The 13,167-nt window shown below is 37.8% G+C and overlaps 1 protein-coding gene across 1 annotated transcript in view; it reads right to left on the bottom strand.

Moving 5' to 3' along the window:
* The window catches only part of LOC127422980 (ankyrin repeat and fibronectin type-III domain-containing protein 1-like), a 155,855-nt gene that overhangs the window by 71,924 nt on the left and 70,764 nt on the right, over positions 1–13,167 (bottom strand). The window contains exons 8-9 of the mRNA XM_051666937.1: positions 4,567–4,695; positions 1,964–2,156 (exon numbers count right to left, since the gene is read on the bottom strand). Of these exons, the coding sequence (XP_051522897.1) occupies positions 1,964–2,156; positions 4,567–4,695 (322 nt within the window). The remainder of the gene's footprint in view (positions 1–1,963; positions 2,157–4,566; positions 4,696–13,167) is intronic.

The raw sequence follows: 13,167 nt of genomic DNA, 5'->3' as shown, positions 1-13,167 counted from the left end.
AAATGCTCACTCCCATTTTACTGAGCTAATGGGATTGGTTATCCCTGATAACATTCCTGCTAAAACTACTAATGGGTAAATATTAAAAAAAGATATCAAGTTTACCTGTGGAGAGTGATGACAGTCTGTGAAATTGGTTGGTTGAGCTGCCAGGACTCCAGTGCTGCAAGTGAACCAATGACGCGGTGGCTTTGAAATAATTTATTGACAGTTACATTCAAAAACCCCTAATGTCCAGCGCAAAGAACCATTTGAGCACAAAAGGGTTCTTCAGGAAGATATGGTTCTAAATAGAACTATTAAGGTCAGTAAAGAAACTTTGAAGAACCATCTTTTTTAGAATGTATAAATCTCAAATTTCACTTTCACATTTTGAAAGTGAAAGTGAAGATTTATGGTAAAAAAAAAAAAAGGACTTAAATACTGATCTGCTTCTAACCCACACCTATCATATCACTTCTGAAGACATGGATTAAACCACTGGAGTCTTATGGATTACTTTTATGTGGCCTTTATGTGATTTGTGGAGCTTTAAATGTCTGGTCACCATTCACTTGCATTCTAAGGACCAACAGAGCTGAGATATTCTTCTACAAATCTTTGTTTGTGTTCTGCAGAAGAAAGAAAGTCATACACATCTGGGATGGCATGAGGATGAGTAAATAATGAGAGAATTTTCATTTTTTGGTGAACTATCCTTTTAGCATCAACAACAAATTACTGTATACAGTATGGGAAGCATTTTGTTCTCCCTTTTAAATGTTGATAAGTACATTTATTTTACTATCCTAATCATGCACAATTATATGGTTAGTTGCGTTTTATTATTTATATCAACACTGATTTTTCCCATTTGTCTTCAAAAACTTGATTTGCAACCGATTTTTTAGGTCACGACACACCAGTTGAGAACTGCTGACCTACGATACAACAAATATTTTCAAAATGTTTTAATAAAAATAAAAAATAAAATAATAATACAAAAATAAAAAATAAAATATATATACACACACATACACAAATACACTACTGGTCAAAAGTTTTGAAACACTTGACTGAATTGTTTCTCATGATCTTAAAAATCTTTTGATCTGAAGGCGTATGCTTAAATGTTTGAAATTAGTTTTGTAGACAAAAATATAATGGTGCCACCATATTAATTTATTTCATTATAAAACTAAAATGTAATTGATGTAATTAATAATAAAGAAAAGCAGCCAATAAGTGCCCAACATAGATGGGAACTCCTTCAATACTGTTTAAAAAGCATCCCAGGGTGATACCTCAAGAAGTTGGTTGAGAAAATGTCAAGAGTACATGTCTGCAAATTCTATGCAAAGGGTGACTACTTTGAAGATGCTAAAATATAACACAGTTTTGATTTATTTTGAATTTTGTTTTGTCACAAATAATTCCCATAGTTCCATTTGTTATTCCATAGTATATATGTTATATAATAATAACATTATTTATGTTATGTTACTTTACTATTATTCTAAAATGTGAAAAAAAAATATATATATATATATATATATAATAAAGAATGAGTGTGTTTCAAAACTTTTGACCTGTAGTGTATATATATAAAGGATTTGAAAGAGATAGTTCATCCAAAAAAAAAAAAAATAATAAATAAAGTCATCATTTACTCACACTCATGTTGTTCCAAACCTGTATGACTTTACATCTTCCATGGAACACAAAAGGAGATGTCAAGCAGACTGACAGCCTCATTTCCCATTCACATTCATTGTATGGAAAAATGATGCTGTGAATGTTGAATGAGACTAACACTCTGCCTAACATCGCCTTTACTGTTCCATGGAAGAAAAAAGTAATATGAGTTTGGATCCACATGCGGGCGAGTAAATGATGACAGAATATTATTTTTAAACAAAGATTATTGGTATAACTCTTTATCTGTATCGTATTAGTATAATTCTGTGAGGTCCAAGATACTCACAGACACTTTGCGAATACGATCGGATCGGCCGAAAAAGTAGACATCCTCGAAGGAGGAGTGGCTTCCTTTGAACTTTTCAGAGAGATTGCGGTAGATACGCTTAGCAGCGCTGGGGGAGGCAGGCCCCGCCCCCTTCTTACTCTGGGTAAGCTGCAGGTTCTGCATTTGTTGCGTCATACTAACGGAGAAGTTCCTGTGGAGTGGAGAAGGAAAAGAGAAAAGACTGAACACATTTATCATGAGCCCGGGGTGTCTGGGAGAGTTTGTACCCAAAATAAATTAACATGTGTGGTGGTATGTAGTTTTGTCCCCTTTTAATGACTAATGCCTGAGTCAGCAATGTCTCTGTGACAGATGGCTATTCGGTTGTCAGTAATGCTCCAGCTAAAGCAATGACTATCTAGAAGGTCCTAAATAACTGCATTCTGATGTCCAGGTACAAAGAATGCAAAATTTTGTAATCCTAATATGTAATATTCATTTTACTGCTCATGCAAACTCATGAGCGGTACAAAAAGGTGAGAAAGTCATAGCAGGTGTTCCAGGTGTATAATTTCTGTTGATTTATTTGTTGTATTTAAAGCCTTTTGTTGTATTTAAAGCCTTTTTAAACCTCTCAAGTTATTTTAATAAGGAAAATTTGGGCAAATCAGCTTCAGAAAAGGTGACTTTAGCTGAAACGTGAATAGTTTGAATCCCTGAGTGTTACTGTGATTTACAAGTTAACCCCTGCTGATAAAAAAAAAAAAAAAAAAAAAAAAAACCTGCTTAAACCAGTCTAAAATGGTTCCCTGGTCTTAGCTGGTCTCCCAGCCTAGTCAGGCTGATCCAGTTTGTTGGTTTTATAGGGGTTTCATGCACTTGTCTGGCTGGGAGAATAGCCAAACCAGCTGAAAACCAGCTAAGACCAGCAACCCATCTTAGACTGGTTTAACAAACTGTAACAGCCCATTTTCTTAACAATGACAGCCAGACAATGGCTCTCAATGCATTCAGCATAGTTTGGTTTTCAAGGATATCCTCATTGGTCTAAAAATAAATTGCAGTCTTCCAGGAAATCAATGAATTCTGAGCAGACAGTGAAGTTTATAATAGCTGTCACGAGTCTTGTAATAAAATAGCACTTTTTCATGCAACATATGTAATAGATGTTTAGCTTTGACATGATATATCAGAAAATGGATACAAATGTCAGTGAAATAACTAACTATCTCAGAGCCAAGACCAAACACTGTTGTTATTTTTTTTTTTTTTTTTTTACTTCAACACCTAGTACGGTCATTTGTGTAGAGTACGTTAACTGTAGGTTATGTAATTGCAGCCAAGTAGCATCTCTCAATCTATCCATAACATGCACAAGTAATTCACAAATGGCTGTAAAAGATCTGTTTCATTTGTCAAAACATCTGGCGTGAGCACACACTGTCTGAAAATATTGATGTAAAAACAATTATAAATAGAAAAAAAAAACGCTATCCCTTATTTAAAAAAAATAAAAGTAATATATTGAAAAAATAACAAATTTGTCCTTAATTGACATGCTCCTTAAAACGCTGCAGAACTGTGGGGGATCCATGTGATATTTCTCATCCCAGCAGTCTATAATCCAGCCAGACATGACATTAAGGCAGTACCTTGCTTTTTTTTTTTGCTTGTGCACAATATTAAGCATGCCAAACGCCCACTCAAAGCACTAATAATAATGCACTCTGCAAAGCAAGAGTGAAGTCTCTGACACCAGTGAGTAACAGAGCGAGCGAGGCGAGAGGTTGAATTGGAGCGGTGCTCTTTGTGAGACTAGGCTTTGCCTTGAATCCAATTAAGCCAATCAAAAGCAAAGGGCAGCTGCCACTGTGACTGAAGAGCACCTGTGGGAAACGACAGTGGGGTGATGGATAATTTTAGTAACACTGAAGGGGATCATACTGACCCCACCTGTGTCAAGGAAGAGGAAGGAAATTATACTTTGAGCTAGTGACAGATAAATGCCAAGCAAAGCACACACTACTTAATGTTTTAAGTCTGAAACTAGTCTGCAACACAACATAGACAATCCACATTGCATGCCCGCTGGTGAAATTTGACAGACATGCTGCAACTATTCGCAGGCACTGTGACAGATTTAAAACTGCTTTAAAATCAGACTTCAATTCCAAACTGGTTTGAAAACTGGTCGACCAGTTGTCAGGTGTCCACACTTTCCAGATCAGCGACAGAACAGCCATTAGCAAAAGCCAATACAATTGCGAGGGGAAATAGCACAAGAGAAGCGTGATGCATTGGAAAGTTGGAACCAAAAATACATTTTGGCTATTTTTCTCTCTTTTTTTTTTTTTCATTTTGTGTGAATCTCTACAAAAACAACCTTACTCCATGTTGTTTGTTGACATGTCAAGAATAAACCCTCCTGTTGCTGTGTGCGTGAGTTTGTGTGAGAACGACTTTCGGGATCGCAACTACAGTCTGAAAGGAGAATGATCTTGTAGTTGATGCACCTACTGTATTCTGCGATTGGCAGTGTAAAGTGTGCACCAACAAGACAGAAGATAAGAATCTGTGAGTCTTTAAACAAACTTGAAGTATTTAAGAGAAGCTAAACTCACCTATCCAAGCTCTGGGAGCTGCCTGGTGAGCCAGTGAGGAGAAATAGAGGTTTGAAATCCTTAATTAGTGCAGCATCGCTCTGCCTCTGGTTGAGTCTCTGAGCCAATCGTGAGATCTTGCTCTCAGATCTGACAAGACAGAAAGTCCGAGTCAGTCCATTGGGTGAGCTGAGATGCGGGACAGTGGCTGAGTCAAGGCACAGGAAGAGGGAAAAGGTGAAAACAGACACCCATGCTCTGGAGAAGCCCGGAGTACCAGGTGTTCACCGGAGCTCTCCTCTTCACGCGCATCTCGCCTTGGTGTTGGCTGGCTAATGTGCAGTGAGAGGAGTAAAGAGAGGAGATGGAGAGGGGGAGGGAGAGAGAGACATAGAGGGAGGGAGAGGGGTATTCTGCAGGCACTAAGATGAGCAACAGAGACAACAAAAGCATACAGGCGTTTAAAGCATAGTCCCACTGAGCATGCTCAGAGCACAGTGTGCAAGCATTAGAGAAAGGGGGAGAAGAGAGGGAGAGAGGAGGACCTGTTGTTCTTTTGCTTCTAATCACTCCAGTTTCCTCGTTCTGTCTCTTATCTGCCGAAACAGGCATCTAATCCCTTAACACAACAGCCTGGCATTATGATTATAAGCTGAATCCACAGGTTATCGCACCCCACATATACACAATTGTGAACTGTCTACCTAGACAGCATTTTAAGGCACCATACAATAGATGTGCTCCCACCATGAAGGCTGTTCCAAAAGGTAGGCAGTATAATTATTAACATCGTGTTTTGCCCTCTAGGTACATTTTAAATGAAAGAAAACTAGACATTGTTTAGCTTTCATCAGAGTCAGGTTTAATTTAGATTTGAGTTTTCATCAGATTCATCAGATCAACAGGTTATTGCACCCTTCCACACACACAAAATGGCTCTGTTCCAAAATCTAGTGATCTGCCTACCTAGATAGCATTTGAAGGCACCATAAGTGTGCTCAAAATGTTCACCTGTTCCAAAACAAGATCAGGAACAAGAACATAACTAATATTTTTTAATATACCTATTTTTGGCAATATTTTAAACAGGGATTGCATGTATGGTCATGGGTTCAATTCCCATGGAACACACAAATTGATAAAAATGTATGCTTTGCACTTTGGATAAAAGTGTTTGCCATTTTACATTTACAATTACATCAGATGCCAATCATTTACCACAATCAATCACTTAAAGTCCCCAAAATAAAGACAATTCAATATATATATATATATATATATATATATATATATATACACACACACACACACACACCGATCAGCCACAACATTAAAGAGCACCTATTATGGTTTTTAAACATGCCTAATTTTGTTTTAAAGGTCTCATACAATAGATTTACATGCATCCAAGGTCAAAAAGCACTTTAATTTGCTCATAATTTAAATTGCAGCATTACCTTTTTTTCCCAGTGTCAAAAACGATTCATTCAATGATCCGTTCTAAAGGATTCATTCTAAACTCCTCATTTCAGAGAGCCTACTCTGCTCTGATTGGTCAGATGTCCCAGTCTGTTGTGATTGGTCTACTGCTTAGTGTAGTGTTTGAGGGCAGGTCAAAGCTGTTCGTGAGCAGCCAGTGAAAACCAGAGGTGGGGTTTTTGTTACCAAATTACGTAGGTTAGTACAGGAAGTAAGTCTGGAATTACTAATGACTCGTTTCAGGTGTTCAGAATCGGTTCAGAAAATCCATTTGTCGTGCACTTTGATTTTTTAAACTTTGCAGAATTTTCTACATTCACAAACAGCTATATAACACACTACATGAAAGGTAATATTTGAAAAACCATAATAGGTGCTCTTTAAAACCACCTGTCTAATATTGTGTAGGTCCCCCTCGTGCCGCCAAAACAGCACCATCCTTATTCTTCTCACTACAATTGTACAGAGGATTAATCTGAGTTACCATAGACTTTGTCAGCCTGGCAATTCTCTACTGACCTCTCTCATCAACAAGGCATTTCCATCCACAGAACCCCTCACTTGATGTTTTTGGCACCATTCGGTGTAAATTCTAGAGACTGTTATGTGTGAAAATCCCAAGAGATCAGCAGTTACAGAAATACTCAAACCAGCACATCTGGCATTAACAATCATCCATGCGATTATCTAAACAGTCAATCGTGTGGCAGCAGTGCAGTGCATAAAATCATGCAGATACGGGTCAGGAGCTTTAGTTAATGTTCACATCAACCATCAGAATGGGTAAAAAAGGAGATCTCTGTGATTTTGACAGTGGCATGATTGTTGGTGCCGGACGGGCTAGTTCGAGTATTTCTGTAATTGCTGATCTCCTGGGATTTTCATGCACAACAGTCTCTAGAGTTTACTTAGAATGGTACCAAAAACAAAAACAAAAAACATCCAGTGAGCAGCAGTTCTGTGGACGGAAATGCCTTGTTGATGAGAGAGGTCAACAGAGAATGGCCAGACTGGTTCAAACTGACAAAGTCTACGGTAACTCAGATAACCGCTCTGTACAATTGTGGTGAGAAGAATATCATCTCAGAATGCTATTCTGAGATGCAGGTTGGCACTGTTTTGGCGGACCTACAAAATATTAAGCAGGTGGTTTTAATGTTGTGGCTGATCGGTATATATATATATATATATATATATATATATATATATATATATATATATATATACACACACACAGGTGCATCTCAATAAATTAGAATGTCGTGGAAAAGTTCATTTATTTCAGTAATTCAACTCAAATTGTGAAACTCATGTATTAAATAAATTCAATGCACACAGACTGAAGTAGTTTAAGTCTTTGGTTCTTTTAATTGTGATGATTTTGGCTCACATTTAACAAAAACCCACCAATTCACTATCTCAACAAATTAGAATATGGTGACATGCCAATCAGATAATCAACTCAAAACACCTGCAAAGGTTTCCTGAGCCTTCAAAATGGTCTCTCAGTTTGGTTCACTAGGCTACACAATCATGGGGAAGACTGCTGATCTGACAGTTGTCCAGAAGACAATCATTGACACACTTCACAAGGAGGGTAAGCCACAAACATTCATTGCCAAAGAAGCTGGCTGTTCACAGAGTGCTGTATCCAAGCATGTTCACAGAAAGTTGAGTGGAAGGAAAAAGTGTGGAAGAAAAAGATGCACAACCAACCGAGAGAACCGCAGCCTTATGAGGATTGTCAAGCAAAATCGATTCAAGAATTTGGGTGAACTTCACAAGGAATGGACTGAGGCTGGGGTCAAGGCATCAAGAGCCACCACACACAGACGTATCAAGGAATTTGGCTACAGTTGTCGTATTCCTCTTGTCAAGCCACTCCTGAACCACAGACAACGTCAGAGGCATCTTACCTGGGCTAAGGAGAAGAAGAACTGGACTGCTGCCCAGTGGTCCAAAGTCCTCTTTTCAGATGAGAGCAAGTTTTGTATTTCATTTGGAAACCAAGGTCCTAGAGTCTGGAGGAAGGGTGGAGAAGCTCATAGCCCAAGTTGTTTGAAGTCCATTGTTAAGTTTCCACAGTCTGTGATGATTTGGGGTGCAATGTCATCTGCTGGTGTTGGTCCATTGTGTTTTTTGAAAACCAAAGTCACTGCACCTGTTTACCAAGACATTTTGGAGCACTTCATGCTTCCTTCTGCTGACCAGCTTTTTAAAGATGCTGATTTCATTTTCCAGCAGGATTTGGCACCTGCCCACACTGCCAAAAGCACCAAAAGTTGGTTAAATGACCATGGTGTTGGTGTGCTTGACTGGCCAGCAAACTCACCAGACCTGAACCCCATAGAGAATCTATGGGGTATTGTCAAGAGGAAAATGAGAAACAAGAGACCAAAAAATGCAGATGAGCTGAAGGCCACTGTCAAAGAAACCTGGGCTTCCATACCACCTCAGCGGTGCCACAAACTGATCACCTCCATGCCACACCGAATTGAGGCAGTAATTAAAGCAAAAGGAGCCCCTACCAAGTATTGAGTACATATACAGTAAATGAACATACTTTCCAGAAGGCCAACAATTCACTAAAAATGTTTTTTTTTTATTGGTCTTATTATGTATTCTAATTTTTTGAGATAGTGAATTGGTGGGTTTTTGTTAAATGTGAGCCAAAATCATCACAATTAAAAGAACCAAAGACTTAAACTACTTCAGTCTGTGTGCATTGAATTTATTTAATACACGAGTTTCACAATTTGAGTTGAATTACTGAAATAAATGAACTTTTCCACGACATTCTAATTTATTGAGATGCACCTGTATATGTATATATATATATATATACACACACACACTAGTGGCCAAAAGTTTGGAATAATATAAAGATTTTGCTCTTATGAAAAGAATTTGGTACTTTTATTCACCAAAGTGTCATTCAACTGATCACAATGTATAGTCAGGACATAAATAACGTGAAAAATTACTATTACAATTTGAAAAAAAAAAAAAAATTTACTTAAACTACTTCAAAGAGTTCTCATCAAACATTCCTCCACATACAGCAATGACAGCTTTGCAGATCCTTGGCATTCTATCTGTCAGTTTGTCCAGATACTCAGGTGACATTTCACCCCACGCTTCCTGTAGCACTTGCCAAAGATGTGGCTATCTTGTCAGGCACTTCTCACGCACCTTACAGTCTAGCTGATCCCACAAAAGCTCAATGGGGTTAAGATCCATAACACTCTTTTCCAATTATCTGTTGTCCAATATCTGTGTTTCTCTGCCCACTCTAACCTTTCTTTTTGTTTTTCTGTTTCAAAAGTGGCTTTTTCTTTGCAGTTCTTCCCATAAGGCCTGCACCCCTGAGTTTTCTCTTTACTGTTGTACATGAAACTGGTGTTGAGCGGGTAGAATTCAATGAAGCTGTCAGCCGAGGATATGTGAGGCGTCTATTTCTCAAACTAGAGACTCTGATGTACTTATCCTCTTTTTTAGTTGTACATCTGGCCTTCCACATCTCTTTCTGTCCTTGTTGGAGCCAGTTTTTCCTTTGTCTTTGAAGACTGCAGTGTACACCTTTGTATGAAATCTTCAGTTTTTTGGCAAATTCAAGCATTGTATAACCTTCATTCCTCAAAACAATGATTGACTGATGAGTTTCTAGAGAAAGCTGTTTCTTTTTTGCCATTTTTGACCTAATATTGACCTTAAGACATGCCAGTCTATCACATACTGTGGCAACTCAAAAACAAACACAAAGACAATGTTAAGCTTCATTTAACGAACCAAACAGCTCTCAGCTGTGTTTGATATAATGGCAAGTGATTTTCTAGTACCAAATTAGCAATTTTGCATGATTACTCAAGGACAAGGTGTTGGAGTGATGGCTGCTGGAAATGGGGCCTGTCTAGATTTGATCAAAAATTACTTTTTTCAAACAGTTATGGTGCCGTTTTTTACATCAGTAATGTCCTGACTATACTTTGTGATCAGTTGAATGGCACCTTGGTGAATTAAAGTATAAATTTCCTTCGAAACAGCAAAATCTGTACATTATTAGTTGAAGTCAGAAGTTTACATACACCTTAGCCAAATACATTTAAACTCATTTTTTCACAATTCCTGACATTTAACCATGGAAAACATTCCCTGTCTTAGGTCAGTTAGGATCAATACTTTATTTTAAGAATGCAAAATGTCAGAATAATAGTAGAGAGAAGGATTTATTTAAGCTTTTATTTCTTTCTTCACATTCCCAATGGGTCAGACGCTTACACACACTTTGTTAGTATTTGGTAGCATTGCCTTTAAATTGTTTGTACTTGGGTCAAAACATTTTGCATAGCCTTCCACAAGCTTCTTACAATAAGTTGCTGGAATTTTGGCCCATTACTCCAGACAGAACTGGTGTAACTGAGTCAGGTTTGTAGGCCTCCTTGCTTGCACACAGTTTTTCAGTTCTGCCCACAAATTTTCTATCGGATTGAGGTCAGGGCTTTGTGATGGCCACTCCAATACCTTGACTTTGTTGTCCTTAAGCCATTTTGCCACAACTTTGGAGGTATGCTTGGGGTCATTGTCCATTTGGAAGACCCATTTGTGACCGAGCTTTAACTTCCTGGCTGATGTCTTGAGATGTTGCTTCAATATATCCACATAATTTTCCTTCCTCATGATGCCATCTATTTTGTAAAGTGCACCAGTCCCTCCTTCAGCAAAGCACCCCTACAACATGATGCTGCCACCCCCATGCTTCACAATTGGGTTGGTGTTTTTCAGCTTGCAAGCCTCATCCTTTTTCCTCCAAACATAAGGATGGTCATGATGGCCAAACACTTCGATTTTCTGTTTAATCAGACCAGAGGACATTTCTCCAAAAAGTAAGATCTTTGTCCCCATGTGCACTTGTGAACTGTAGTCTGGCTTTTTTATGGCGGTTTTGGAGCAGTGGCATCTTCCTGGCTGAGCAGCCTTTCAGGTTATGTCGATATAGGACTCGTTTTACTGTGGATATAGATACTTGTCTACCTGTGTCCTCCAGCATCTTCACAAGGTCCTTTGCTGTTGTTCTGGGATTGATTTGCACTTTTCGCACTAAACTACATTCATCCCTAGGAGACAGAATGTGTCTCCTTCCGGAGAGGTATGATGGCTGCATGATCCCATGGTGTTTATACTTATTTACTATTGTTTGTACAGATGAATGTGGTAACTTCAGGTGTTTGGAAATTGCTCCCAAGGATGGACCAGACTTGTGGAGGTCCACAATTTATTTTCTACGGTCTTGGCTGATTTCCCCAGGATTTCAAGCAAAGAGGCACTGAGTTTGAAGGTAGGCCTTAAAATACATCCACAGGTATACCTCCAATTCAGTACACCTCCTATCAGAAGCTAATTGTCTAAAGGCTTGACATAATTTTCTGGAATTTTCAAAGCTGCTTAAAGGCACAGTTAACTTAGTGTATGTAAACTTCTGAACAAACACTCCCTCTGATCAAATCTGATGAATCTCAATAGTGGCGAGTTGAGCTCTTCAATATAAAATATGCCCAAGTGCAAAACACATAATGCCTAAAATTAGTGAGGTATATTCAAACAAGAACATGTCTTTATTTCCTCTCGTTATGTTAATTAGAACATTGAGGGAACAATATGTTGTTTGTGCCATTTTGTGTGTGTGTTTTGGGGGGTGGGGGTTCAAGCACTATGTTTAAGTGAAAGTTCTCAATCACTGCATGTAATGCTTTTAATCCATTAATACTGACTTTATAGCTGGAATGCTTGACTGTGTGTTTAGTTCCCTAGTGCACAAAAGCATGTGCTGATTTTATTGTCTCAGAGGGCCAATGGAAAATTACAGTTCCATTTACTGTTGGAGGGCATTTCTGAGAGTTTTTAGAAGGAATACTACCTTTTGAAGATGAGACCTGAATTGATCTACAAAATAGCAACAAAAAACAGACATGTTTGACTGTGGGTGGATGTGTTCTGATTCAGTGTAATTCTACTCTGTCCATGGTCGTGACATAGTCTGAAATGGGCCTCAGGCGAAAATGGAATATTATACTAATATGACTTATTATCTCTCCAGCTACTGGCATATTAGTGAGTGCTTTAATCTCTCATAGAATAACTTGGGCAAATTGTTTCTCATGCAAAAAGGCCACTGAACAGAACTGAAAGTGCTAATAGCAGTCCTTCATCGTAGTTTTATACGTACACATGGTCAAATCCACTTGGTGCAACCAGGGTGAAGTTACCAAAGATTTGAGGTTTGAGAAAAACGGGATGATTCACATGACCACATGGAGTGACAAACAAGTGACAGACTCAACACATTTTCCCACTACACTCTCACCTATCCCTTCAGTGAAATCACACAAATGCCATCATGGAAAAAGGTGAATGTAAAACTGATACCAACATATTGACATGACGTTAACAACATCTTAACAGACATAATCAATGTGTATAAATTATTTGGAGTTTATAGAGTACTGAATTTGTAGAATGAATCAGTTGGTTTTATTTGTAATAAATTAGATGATTTTTTCAACACATCACATTTAACACATTAAAACTAATTTGACATTATAATGGTTTCATTCTGCTGAGTGATTTCTCAAGACTCGTATGAAACATTGTAATAATTTACAGCACACACCAAACACACAAACACACACACACAGTTAATGTTAAACCACAGCTTAGATGTAAAATTCATTAATTCACAAATTCATAAATAACTTTCTGGAAAAGATTCTACATCATTTATTGATAAATGAAAGCTATATGATGAAGATTGAACTCAAGTCACCCTAGTAAATGTTCCATGGATTTCTTTTGTAACCAGTCATTAGATGATTCGTGAAGATTTGTATGTCTCTTGTTGTGTATACATTAAAGAGTTTACATTTTAGATGTTAACAATATGTTCATATTGTACTTTAGTGTCTATCCAAAATGACAAAAAAAAAAACTATTAAAATAACTGAATAATAATGATATCAACAAGCTCTCTGAAAAGTGACAACGGTATTAGGCTAAGACATTTAGGTATGTGCTCTTTCTTTTGACAGACGGTTGTTTCTTATCTAACACACAACTTGTAACTTGCAGCCATGAAGCCTGAAATTTACT

The sequence above is a fragment of the Myxocyprinus asiaticus genome, chromosome 32 (genome assembly GCF_019703515.2).
Source record: "Myxocyprinus asiaticus isolate MX2 ecotype Aquarium Trade chromosome 32, UBuf_Myxa_2, whole genome shotgun sequence".
NCBI classification, from domain to species: domain Eukaryota; kingdom Metazoa; phylum Chordata; class Actinopteri; order Cypriniformes; family Catostomidae; genus Myxocyprinus; species Myxocyprinus asiaticus.
This window is presented reverse-complemented; position numbering and strand designations above follow the sequence as displayed.